This window comes from Podospora pseudopauciseta, chromosome 6 (genome assembly GCF_035222475.1).
Source record: "Podospora pseudopauciseta strain CBS 411.78 chromosome 6, whole genome shotgun sequence".
In the NCBI taxonomy this organism is placed as follows: Eukaryota; Fungi; Ascomycota; class Sordariomycetes; order Sordariales; family Podosporaceae; genus Podospora; species Podospora pseudopauciseta.
This window is the reverse complement of record NC_085895.1, coordinates 479,112-491,339: the sequence shown is the minus strand read 5'-3', so window position 1 is coordinate 491,339 and position 12,228 is coordinate 479,112. Positions and strand designations below refer to the sequence as shown.

General features: G+C 51.5%; 3 protein-coding genes across 3 annotated transcripts; 2 read left to right on the top strand and 1 right to left on the bottom strand.

Moving 5' to 3' along the window:
• Positions 1-390: 390 nt before the first annotated feature.
• RFG1 (slightly ste11-like protein) lies at positions 391-3,194 on the top strand (the record flags this gene model as incomplete). Its single annotated transcript, XM_062914254.1, has 2 exons — positions 391-919; positions 985-3,194. The coding sequence occupies 2 exons, from the start codon at positions 391-393 to the stop codon at positions 3,192-3,194; spliced, it is 2,739 nt and encodes a 912-aa protein (XP_062762481.1).
• A 3,011-nt stretch (positions 3,195-6,205) lies between these two features.
• Positions 6,206-8,947, bottom strand: SSA2 (Hsp70 chaperone; the record flags this gene model as incomplete). Its single annotated transcript, XM_062914253.1, has 4 exons — positions 8,385-8,947; positions 7,587-8,200; positions 7,467-7,534; positions 6,206-7,408 (listed from the first exon to the last, which is right to left on the bottom strand). The coding sequence occupies exons 1-4, from the start codon at positions 8,450-8,452 to the stop codon at positions 6,206-6,208; spliced, it is 1,953 nt and encodes a 650-aa protein (XP_062762480.1). The 5' UTR covers positions 8,453-8,947.
• A 1,364-nt stretch (positions 8,948-10,311) lies between these two features.
• Positions 10,312-12,185, top strand: QC763_604090 (uncharacterized protein). Its single transcript, XM_062914252.1, has 6 exons — positions 10,312-10,713; positions 10,767-10,809; positions 10,890-10,930; positions 10,993-11,144; positions 11,392-11,517; positions 11,583-12,185. Exons 1-6 carry the CDS (start codon positions 10,650-10,652, stop codon positions 12,006-12,008), a joined length of 852 nt encoding a protein of 283 aa, XP_062762479.1. The 5' UTR covers positions 10,312-10,649; the 3' UTR covers positions 12,009-12,185.
• Positions 12,186-12,228: the final 43 nt, after the last annotated feature.

Genomic DNA, 12,228 nt, shown 5'->3' with positions numbered 1-12,228 from the left:
CCAAGGCATACATACAGAGAGACAGGCAGGCCAGTCATACACCTCGTCAGACCCGGCCCTGCCCTGTCCTGTCCAGCCCAGCCCAGCTTACCTCAGGCTTCGTCTCCCAGGTGGAGGTGGAGAGACAGGTCAAACGCCATATCCAGGAGTAGGGGTGCCCGGTGAGGAGAGAGAGGAGAGGTGGGAGATTGTGCGTCCCGATAGACTGGATCAATCTGCGGACTAGTCTTTCTGGCTGTAGGCCCCTCCACTCCCTACCAGTCTTCCCCTCTAATCCGTTTGTTGTCTTACTCAACACAAAGCTTTTTCTGGTCTTTTCCTTCTTTCCCTTTTTTTTTTTTCAGAGAGCTCGAGACGCTAATCAGCCCGATGGGAAAAGGACGAGGAAAAATGACAGAAGTAATACCTTCGTTCTCACAGCAGCAGCAACAGCAGCAACCACATCAGCAGCAGCAGACTGGCCCTTTAACCCGCTCAGCCATGTCTGCTGCGATGTTGGCAGGAGGGGGAAGCACACCGTCCACATCTTCGTCCATAAGAACAGCCGTCGGAGGCGGAGAGTCAGCATCAATACCGGCTGCAAGGGCCACATCGACAAGACAAGACACTCACATTGTGACCTCAGCTCCTCTTTTACCCTCTGGCCCTGCCCATTCTACTCGTGGCTCTTCTTCTTTTTCTTCCTCTTCGCACGGGCATATTTTTCAGCTCGGCAGCGGGCCAATAACTAGAAAGCGAGCGGCGTCCATTAACACGGAGGAAGCCAACAACCATTCACGGATCGAAAGCTTGACCCTTCAGACACCTACAAGCAATCCCAGTTCTTTTCACGGTGACCGTGTTCCAGAGGACAACGGTTCTGGACAGGATCTTGTCTGTCTTTGCGCACCTCCACTGAAGATTCCAAGACCAAGAAACGGTATGTTTTTATTTTTTTTTTGTGCCTTTGCTATAAGTTGATCGCTGATTTCGGGCTGTGGTCAGCTTTTATACTCTATCGCCAAGCCCATCAAGCGACGATTGTTCAACAAAATCCTGGTCTCGCCAACCCGGATATTTCCAAGATCATTGGCGAGAACTGGAAGGCTGAGCCAGAAGAGTCCAAAAACAGGTGGAAAGAGCTGGCAGAGGCGGAAAAGCTGCGGCATCAGACACAGTTTCCAGGCTATCGATATCAGCCGAGAAGAGGAAACAAGAGTGGTGCTCCATCAGGTAGAACAACTGCGCCAGGGCAAGATCCACACAAGTGTCCAAACTGTGGAGGAAGATACATTGCCACTCCGAGAACACCATCTACGCCATTCATGACTCCCACGGCGGCGAAACAGCCCCCTTTTCCAGGCGGAGGAGGCCATACACCACCTCCGGGCTACCCTCGCCACCAGCAACCTCCACCGACGCCTGCTTCGGCAAGAGGAGCCGCTCGACCTCAATGGGGACCACAAGGAAGTGGTGCCAACCTGTACGATATTCGTGAACACTACGAGGATGCTTATTCTCCGTCGGAAGCCAAGCGTAGGAGGTACAATGCAGCAGGAAGCTACCAAAACTACCATTCCCTACCATCACCCCCTCCTCCACTACCTCATTCATACCCCGGGCCTCCCAGGGGGTCTGTGTCTCGAGCTTCGATGAGCATGAGTAGTTCGCCCACACCGGGTTACGGGCCTCCGCAACTGCCGGGTCCATCTTCCATGCTTGCTCGTGTCAGCCCAGGACCGAGCCCACTGTCAGGAGGTAGCATCACGGGTAGTATGGCTCCTCCACCCGTTCCCAGAGCCCCAAGTTTGTTGTTGTCCATGTCATCTCCGTACGGCCCTCCTTCACACCAATACCCGCCACCGCCACCACAACATCAAACATACCTACACCAATCCCAACAGCAACGCACGGGCTCATTGTCGTCTGTTCTCTCCGGCGGTGCTTCCCAACCTCCAACTGGTGGTGAGTTTGACGAGTCCCTCCGCCTGCCTCCCCTCCATCTGTCGACTTCAACGAGTAATCCTTCTACTTCTCGAATTCCAACCTCCCCAGACAATGAGTCCGAAATTGGAAGTGCCTACCCTTCCAGCACTAAAACCGCATTCTATTCTTCCCACCCACCTTCTGCCTTTTCTGGTCCCCAAAGCAACACCCGTCAAGACTCCAAGGAGGAGGAAGCCGCCCGACACAGCGTGGAAGCGATGGTAATGTCCATTTCATACATCAACAAGCTCCGAGTTCTGGAACGAATTTCTCCTCCTTTGGGTTCAGATACCCAGAGAACTCGGAAGAAGAGGCGAGGCCCTATAATTGCTGTGGAAGGGGTTGATCTGTCTTTGATGAAGCTTGTAGGCGGTGTCATCGAGCGTGCCCTGCGCCAGGAAAGAGGCGAGAACTGGGATATCATGACATGGAACGCCGCCGATGACGAATCGTCCGACGACGGGACAACAAAAGAGCGAACCGGTAGCTTCTCCAGCAGGGAAAGCAACGCCAGCAGCTCCAAGGTCGTCCTCGGCTCCAGAGCCGGTAGCACAACGCCGGTTCCGTTCCGCCAACCATCCGACTCTAGCCCGTTCGAGACATACCTCCGCACCATCACAAAGTGGCACGCCAAATCGAACGAGATTGTCTCGTTTGTCACTTCCCCGCAGGGCTCCTCCCCGTCGGCGAGCCACCCCTCGTCGGATACCGAGTCGATGACGCCCACCCCTCGACACCGGCATCCTCTGCCTAGTCATGCGTCATCCCCAAAGGTGCCCATCGCGCTTCTTCCTAGCGGGTTTAGCTTGACGCTGTCGGATAAGTTTGCTTGTCAAACACCCATTAGTGATTCATATGCGCCGGTGGATCACTGGCAGTGGATGGCTACGCTTTGGAGGGGCGTTGCTGGGGCGGATTTGGTGGTTTATGTCAAGGGGATTTATCAGCAGCAGCATCAGCAGCAGCATCAGTCGTCGAACTTCTCGCCGAAGGAGCAGCAGCAACAGGGGGGAGGTGTGGAGATCAAGGCTGGGGGGTTGATTGCGGTCAAGATTCCTGTTTTGATGTCTCAGGAGGGGGGGAGCAGTAGTCAGGGGGAGCAGCAGCAGGTTGTGGTTGATGAGAAGATTGAGAGGAGGCTTGGGTTTGAGGTTGTGGAGTGGGTTAGGGGAGGGAGTTGGCTGGGACAAGGAGGGCAGCAGCAGCAGGGGGAGGCGATGGAGTTTTAGGATCGGTTCAGTTTAGGATAGATTGGATTGAATGTTAGAAAGTTAGAGGTCATGGTTGAAGCTGGTAAACCTGTCCTGGGGTGAGAGTAGGGAATAAACCTATCATAATAGTGTTTATTGTCTACATGTTGTGCCTGAGGCCTGGCATTTGATACTCAAAGTCACAAGGGAGCTTGGGCCAGCGAAATGAGCTAAGTAGTAGATTGTTTTTGTTCCAAAGCTGCGACTCTACATTTCCTTTCTTTTCCCCCTTTCGCTCTAAAAGTTGCTCGAAAGGTCGCCTAAAAAAATTACTTTATCTTACTTGAACCTTCAAACCAATCAAGCAAATACGAACAATACAATTGACGGCCTCTGGCTTCCCGGCTTCAAGCTCACCCTCCGGTGGGCAAGATCCCCCCCCTCAGACCCGTCTCGAGTCCCCAATAATAAAAACAACAAAAGCAAGACCAAAAGAAGAAGAACGAACAGAAAGAAGAGAAGTCTCGCAAATTCAGCGCCGGCCGGGCCCCTAACCCAAACCCGCTGGCCGCATTCATCTCTACCGGGGATCGAGACATCCAGGATATGCTCAATCAAGCCTCCTGTGTTACTGCGGGCCCGCCTACCTTTCTATAGACGGGTTGCTACGTTTCCACACGCTTCTTTTTTCGCTCGTAGGCGATGCTGATTTGTTTGTAGACGGTGCTGGTTTCGTTTTTCAGCAGCATCAATCTTCTTTCCAGGCGGTGCTGATTTGGAAAACGGCCCAAGCTGGGACGACCGCTGGCTTGGACATGGGAAGCACCTACTTCCTATAATAACTTGATACAGATGATGGTTAACGGGCATATTCAAAACTGAAATGAGTCAGAACAGAGACCCATCACACCCAGGTCTTCAACCCAAGCTGCGGCGGCCACTGCTGTAGCGGCAGGGCCCGGTGCTGACCCGGCCCATAGCCGCTAGCTGTGTTGACTGAGACGGTCAGAGATTGGTAACATCCGGGTGGTTGAGGAAGGGTATGCCCTTGTGAAGGGTACTGAACTGCAGGGGGAAGGAAGACAGCTTTACCAAGACATCTGTAGGTCTTTGGCTCCATGAGAATAGCCATCATCACTTTTCAGTGGTTAACCAAGGCTTTCGGCTCGATTCACCGATAACCAAAACTAAAACGAAGACCAGGCTTCGAACTGCTCCGGCTCCTCTAGAGATGGGCATTGCAGAATTGGCAGGAGAGTTCCTGACCAACATGACAAGAACGTCTGAGATGCAAACTGCCGCGAATCATATATCGATCAGACAACACGAAGAATTGACGGCTTTGGTGGTACAGACTGGAAACAAGACCCACCTGCGGTTCGATAGAGCGGAAGAGGCCAACAAGGGCAGACTCCAACAGGTAACTTCACTTCACTGTCATGGCAGCATAAGTACGGGAATTGACAATTGGAAAATTGTAGCCTATCAACTTTTTATAAGGCTCATCTGTTGGAGGAGAGAGCAAAGGGAATGAGGCGAACACATGGGCCGTGTGAAATTTCTGAAGTTGTCTAGTGTGAGATCCTACGGTGGAAGTCTTAGGAATATTGTGATAGGTAGAATGACAGTAGGCGAGGAGGGGGGGTTATAGCATGATTACCATAACAGCCTGCTTCCAGATTCTTTAAAATTCCGGGCATGATCTTCCAAAGACTACTGGCTGGCATTTCAGCTGTCCCACAACAGACATCTATATGGACATGCATGGACTTGTGAACTAGACATGTTTATAACAGCTCAACAGTCCCAGGAACCCATATCAGCAGCCTGGAAAGAATTAATATACCAGTTAGACAGTCACCAGTCTTTTTTTCAAGTCCCGGCCCTAGGAAAAAGCAGGAGTTAGAGTGCCCCTTCCGACGAGTCTGTAGGGAATTGACTTGGTAGAAACATGATGAGGAAAGGGATACTGGGCTCTTGTCGAAATGTGAAACTTGCATGATTACCTAACTCGACAAAGAAACACATGAGGGCCCAACAACATTAATCTAGGAGTTAAGGTAACACCGAAAGGCCTTATAGCATGAAGCTAAGGCTGTATAAGATGGTCTATATACCTTTATATATAATCCAAAAGCTTGGAAAGAAATCTGAAGGCCTCGAGAGTATCATTCAAAGGCCTCAAAAGAGTATCTAAACACGTTCAAGCATAATCCAAAGGCCTGAAGCCATCATCCAAAGGCCCGAAACCACCATCCAAAGCACTTAAAAGATGGTTTATACGCCTTTGAAGATAGTCTGAATACCTTAAATGATAGCGTAGATACCTTTAAAGGTAAGATGAAAGCCTTTAAAGATAGTCAAGATGCCTTGAAGTACTATACAAAGGTCTTAAAAGAAAATCCGGATACTTGAAAAGATAGTCAACATACCTTGAAGTATGTCTTATATACCTTTTAAAATATCTTGATGGCCTTTAATGGTAGTCTACATGTCTCTGCAAATACATTAGAGGCCTGCTCACTATCTTTTATTGTCGAAAAATATATATCGTATGCCATTTGAGGTTGTAGAAAGGCGCATTTAGACAGTAAGATAAGCCTCCTAACCATGGTGGCAGGCCTTTGAATTAAAATAAAGGCTTCTCAACTATCTCAACAGGCCTGTTTACTTTGATTTTACACCTCAAAACAACATCTCGAGGCATATGAAGGATGTTCGAAGCCCTCATATCACCGGTAAATGCTCGTTGGGCTTGCTTTGATGGCACTGAATTGCAAAGAAGACATATCACAAAGCATTCACAATGGGGAACTAAGACATAACAACGAAATATTCCTTTGTTCATTACAAGGAAATGTGGGAATCATTAAAATACAAGCCATGCAGCCTCCTATAACTTTTCCCCCGTTTATCATGATCATGACGGAAAAGCAAACCAGATCTAGGTGTTAACCCGAACCAGACCACATCCCAGTGACGCGGCTCCAATCTAGCGCATGAGAAAAAAGCAGAAACTCCGAAATCCTTCCATGAAGTGATCAACTGATTTAGTCGACCTCCTCGACGGTGGGGCCGTCATCGTGGGTGGCACCAGGGCCACCGGCACCACCGGGGAAACCGCCAGGAGCACCGCCGGGCATGCCACCAGGGGGAGCACCGCCAGCACCGTAGAACTTCATCATGATGGGGTTGGCAACACCCTCCAACTCCTTCTGGCGATCCTCGTACTCCTCCTTGGTAGCCTGCTGAGACTCATCGAGCCAAGCGACGATCTTGTCAATCTCGGTCTTGAGAGTCTCCTTGTCGGAGGCGTCAAGCTTCTCATCGACCTTGGGGTCGGAGAGAGTGTTACGCAGGGAGTAGGCATACGACTCAAGGCCGTTCTTGGCAGCGACACGGGCACCCTCAGCCTCATCCTCCTCCTTGAACTTCTCAGCCTCAGCAAGCATGCGCTCAATGTCCTCCTTGGAGAGACGACCCTTGTCGTTGGTGATGACAATTTGGTTGGTCTTGCCAGTGCCCTTCTCAAGGGCAGAGACGTTCATGATTCCGTTGGCATCAAGATCGAAGGTAACCTCAATCTGGGGAATACCACGGGGAGCGGGGGGAATGCCAGTAAGCTCGAACTTGCCGAGCAAGTTGTTGTCCTTGGTGCGCTGCCGCTCACCCTCGTAGACCTGGATAAGCACACCAGGCTGGTTGTCGGAGAAGGTAGAGAAGACCTCAGACTTCTTGGTGGGAATGGTGGTGTTGCGGGGAATGAGCTTGGTCATCATACCACCAGCGGTCTCGATACCGAGGGACAAAGGGGCAACATCGAGAAGCAAGATCTCGTTGGTGGACTTGGAGGAAGTGTCACCGGAGAGAATGGCGGCCTGGACGGCGGCACCATAGGCAACAGCCTCATCGGGGTTGATGGACTTGTTGGGCTCCTTGCCATTGAAGTAGTCGGTGATAAGCTTCTGGATGCGGGGAATACGGGTGGAGCCACCGACGAGGACGATCTCGTGGACCTGGGACTTGTCGATCTTGGCATCGGTAAGGACGCGGTCGACGGGCTGGAGGGTAGAGCGGAAAAGATCCTGGCACAACTCTTCGAAGCGGGCACGGGTGATGGAGGTGTAGAAATCGATACCCTCGTAGAGAGAGTCGATCTCAATGGAGGTCTGTGCGCTGGAGGAGAGGGTACGCTTGGCACGCTCGCAGGCCGTGCGGAGACGGCGCAGGGCACGGGGGTTGCCGGAAAGATCCCTTAAAAAGAAAAAGTCAGCAAAATGAAAACATCACCAAATAAAAAACGGGCTTCACGTACTTCTTGTGCTTGCGCTTGAACTCAGAGCAGAAATGATTTACAAGTCTGTTGTCGAAGTCCTCACCTAATTCTTAGTTAGTATATGCATGTTGTTGACTCAAGAGGATGTGACTTACCTCCCAAATGGGTGTCACCAGCAGTGGACTTGACCTCAAAGATACCCTCCTCAATGGTGAGGAGAGAGACATCGAAGGTACCACCGCCCAAGTCGAAGATGAGGACGTTGCGCTCGCCCTCAATCTTCTTGTCAAGACCATAAGCAATGGCAGCGGCAGTGGGCTCGTTGATGATGCGAAGGACATTGAGGCCAGCAATGAGACCGGCGTCCTTGGTAGCCTGACGCTGAGAGTCGTTGAAGTAGGCGGGGACGGTGACGACGGCATTGTTGACGGTGCCACCGAGGTAGGCCTCGGCGGTCTCACGCATCTTAGTGAGGACCATGGAGGAGATCTCCTCAGGGGTGAAGACCTTGGTTTCGCCCTTGAACTCGACCTGGATGACGGGCTTGCCGCCACGCTCAATGATCTTGAAGGGGAAGTGCTTCATGTCGGCCTGGACCTCAGCGTCGGTGAACTTGCGACCAATGAGACGCTTGGCGTCGAAGACTGTGTTGATGGGGTTCATGGCGACCTGGTTCTTGGCGGCATCTCCAATAAGACGCTCGGTATCGGTAAAAGCAACGAAAGAGGGAGTGGTTCTGTTACCCTGGTCGTTGGCAATGATTTCGCACCTGTGAGGGGTGGTTAGCAGGCTGTCGGGACTAACAAGGCTGATGCCGTGCAACCGTCCAATCGATCGATGGCGAGGCTGGCAGGGAAGTCGAAGAACAACCCTCTCAGCCTGGCCACGACCGAACAGAGCGACTGCAAACAGCGACTCGACGATGTCGATGAAGGGGGAGGGCAAGAACCTACCGATCCTCACGGAAGACACCGACGCAAGAGTACGTCGTACCCAAGTCGATACCGACAGCGGGAGCCATCTTGACTGCTGTGTGATTTGCTTTCTACAACGGGTTCTGGTATGGGGGTATTGAAGAGTAGTAGATTCGTCGTAGTATTCCCGAGATCTGGTGGGAAGAAAAAGCAGCGTAGAAGGAAGAGAAGTAGAGTTTTTTGAGTTTGTGTGATGAAGAATGGGAAAGAGCAGGAGGAGGAGGGGCACAAAAGGCAGGTTTAAAAGCCCCGCGTCACTTTGCAGACGAAGCTCACGGAACCCTGTGGAAATCGCCAGAAGGCCCAAGTGGGGTTCCAGCAGCTGCACGAAAGGAGCTCAATCGATTGGACTAGAAACGCCCACACGCTTCATGGAACAACCCAGCGCCTCCTTTGAGAGCTCGTTGAGTGCCAAACCCAAGCCTCGCCGTGCTCGATGCTCAGTTCCATCGGCTGCCTACCCGACGGGAGGTTTGGCTATTCCCAGATCTCTTTCTTCGCTGCTTTTCCATGCCACATGCCGACCCCCGGCTGTTTACCCCATAGACACACCTGGAAATGTCTTCCCCAGGAAAGAAACTGCGGAGTAGCTCCGTGGATGAACAAACAGTGGGCTTTGACCGTCTGTACACCCTCAAGCTGAGGTTTTGCGTAATGGGGAACTGACGCATCCAACACACCAATGCCACAGCTACATGCCAAGCACTAGATTTCGCCCCATGTCAAACTCTGCTGCGTGATCAACATTCACTGAGAGGTTCCAGAAAACTGCTTGAATTGTCCCGAGGTTGATGGAAGCTGTTTTTCCTAATAGACTGCTCATACCATTAATGCATCACCACAGGCCATAGAACCGCAGTCACCTTTACACCTGCCGCATGGTTGGACCGAGAGATGCCCAACATACATAGCAACAGTCTCAGTGCGATCACGATGCTTTGCATCATTCCATTCGGGCATGTTGCTGACCGCCAGTCATAACAGACAGATGCACAATACTACTCTCAAGGTGTTCCCGATCTTGGGCACTGCCAAGCTCTCAAGCAAGGTACAGTACATAAGGTACACACATCTCGAACCTCTAAATGGGATGTCCAGACTGACGGGGCAAAACATGCAACCACCAAAAAATATCAGCAACGAAACTCCATCAGAATATTACGAAGGCAATGGCAGAGACCACCTGCTTTCTTGTGGCTTCGACGACACAAATCTTTTCCTTTTTGTTATCACCATCTGTACCGACATTGGGGCTTTATAAGGCCAGCGGGACAGTGGCATCGGAATATCAGACCACTGACTGTCCAATGAAGCTCGGTTCTCTCTTCCGTCATCTGTCCGTCCCAGTGGACTCACAATGACGAGATGGAGCTATCTCCCTTTGTATTCCAGCTTCAAGTCAGCTTAGTACACGACTCGATGAAAATGAGAGCAGCTATTCTGAAGGGGAAATTCCGTCGTTCGTCAGTTGGGCAGAATGGATGGCGGTCAGATAGTAATAAGACCCATGAGCCAGACACATCAGATTTGGAATGACTGTTAGTACGATACCTCACTGGAGACCACTACTCTTCTTTGCCCATTGAAAATATAGGAGGGATTCGTCTCCCAGAGAAGAGGGGCGTTGAAGGTCAGAAAAGACTTGCTTGTCACTGAGCATTCAACAAGCGAGGCCAAGGTCTTCATCCCTGAGGAGATCTCCTCCATGGTCCTCACCAAGATGCGTGACACCGCTGAGGCCTACCTCGGTGGCACCGTCAACATGCCGTCGCCACCATCCCCGCCTACTTTGAGGTTTCCTGCTAACAGTCATGCAATCCACCCCATTAACTTGCCACCCCTTTTTCTCCCTCTTCTCCATTCTGCCCTGGCGCCTAATGCGGCGTTGAATACACAATTGCCAACAGGCCGGGTATCTGCCTCGTCTAACAATTGCCGTATGACTAACTGTCTACCTTTTCAATCTGACAGTTGGCTGATGTCGATACCTTTTTTCTCATTTTCGAGATGATTATGTCATGATCCGATAAGCTGATAAGAAGCTACCCCTCTGCCCCTCACTACAGCAGTAATCAAACTGGCGGGGGAGCTTTGAGGTTCAGACTGAGCGTGAGGGAGCTTTGACGGTTTCAAACCACCACCTTGTCAACAAAAAGAAGATCTCTTCTAAAATCGAACTTGCTACTGTGCAGAACGTAGAGCTGCTTCTGAATCCTAAGTCACCGACCCTTCAACAACGTCAACATGTTGATCAAAGAGAGCCATGCCGACGTGCAAACGACTGCCAATGGCAAGACAACATCGATGAGTTGGTGAGCTCTTACAGCCAATATTATAGCAGTTAGCTAACTGAGGTGGAAGGAATATTTCTATTTCATCCTACCATTCCTGGATACCCAAATGCGTGAGCCCGAACCCACCTTCACCTCGCCCTCGCAATAGGGGTCTCTTGTATCACGGTCTTACCAAGTTATCAACGTGTAGTCGCTTCCCAGGAGTTGTTCTCTTCAGTGAGATCTATCAGGGTCAGTGACACCATCCCTCATGCTCTCCATAAAGAAGCCCAACGAAATTGACGTCGTCACAGTCACCGGCCCTGTTGCTCGCTTCGCCAGACAAATCGCTGGCCAGGGCTACATCATCGCTGCTCCCAGCAGCTACCACGACTTTACTGGCCCTGAGCCTCTTGCCTATGACGTCCCCGGAACGGATCAAGGGAACAAGTGGAAAATCACAAAGGTCGGTGATTTGCTCTTCTGCATGGATACTCCCTGTCATAGCTTCGACTAAAGCTCAAGCCTCTGCTGGGAGGCCAAAGCTCCCAGCTGAAGCTCTGATGGTGTCATTCATTGGAGTAGCCTCAAGGTGCGCGGGTCGACAGGGTGTCCATGTCGTATTGGAGCCCAACTGGCTGGGGCTTTGGGTGTAGCCAGCACCACCATCACAGTCCTGAAATAATGACGCTCACCAGTAATGTATCAAACAGACCCTTGAATCCTACGATGAAGACGTCACCCAGACTGTCTCCTACCTCTTGTCACTCCCAACATGCACTGGCCGTCTAGGCGCAACAGGCATGTGCTTGGGAGGGCATCTGGCTCTCCGGGCAGCTGTACGATACCCCCCCTCACCACCCCCCTACCACTGTCTTCTAACACAAACCTCTTCCGCCTCCAGCTTCACCCCAAGATCTCTTCCACAGTATGCTACTTCGCCACCGATGTCCATGCCCGTACCTTAGGCCCCAACTCCGGCGCCAATACCTCCTCCACTGCCCCTCCGGACTCCAACCACACACTCGACCTCCTCTCCCGTATTACCGGTGAGGTCTCCATGATCTTTGGCATCAAAGACACCCACGTTCCCGACGCCGGTCGTGATCTCATTCGCCAAAAGCTTCGCGAGGCCGGGGTAGTCTTTAGCTTCCATGAGTTCGCCTGGGCGCAGCACGCGTTTATCCGGGACGAGCTCAGCAAGGGAAGATATGACCCTGCCATCACCAAGGTCTGCTTCGAGGTGTTGTTGGAGCAGTTTGGGCGGGTGCTGAAGACGGAGCTGGGGGATGGTGATGGGAAGAAGCAGGAGGTGGAGCATGTCTGTTGAAGAAGTGCATACTCAGCTGTTAGCTATAGACTGACAGATCCGTGCCTTCAATGATGCTCATCCCGGACAGGTAGCCAGTTGTCAAAAATTGCCGGTGTACCATTCCAACATCTCTCTCATGTTCGTGGGGGCCCTCTCCGGTCTTCCCAGAGGGCTCTTCTAATCTTTGAAAGACGGTATGCACGGCACGTTGTTACCAATGATAAACACTCTAAATTAG

Bases quoted from the DNA above. Each gene is read 5' to 3' on its own strand.
- QC763_604090 (XM_062914252.1), top strand. From the start codon at position 10,650: ATGTTGATCAAAGAGAGCCATGCCGACGTGCAAACGACTGCCAATGGC. The intron at 10,714-10,766 runs GTTGGTGAGCTC...CTGAGGTGGAAG, and splicing joins TGGCAAGACAACATCGATGA to GAATATTTCTATTTCATCCT. The intron at 11,145-11,391 runs GTCGGTGATTTG...TGTATCAAACAG, and splicing joins ACAAGTGGAAAATCACAAAG to ACCCTTGAATCCTACGATGA.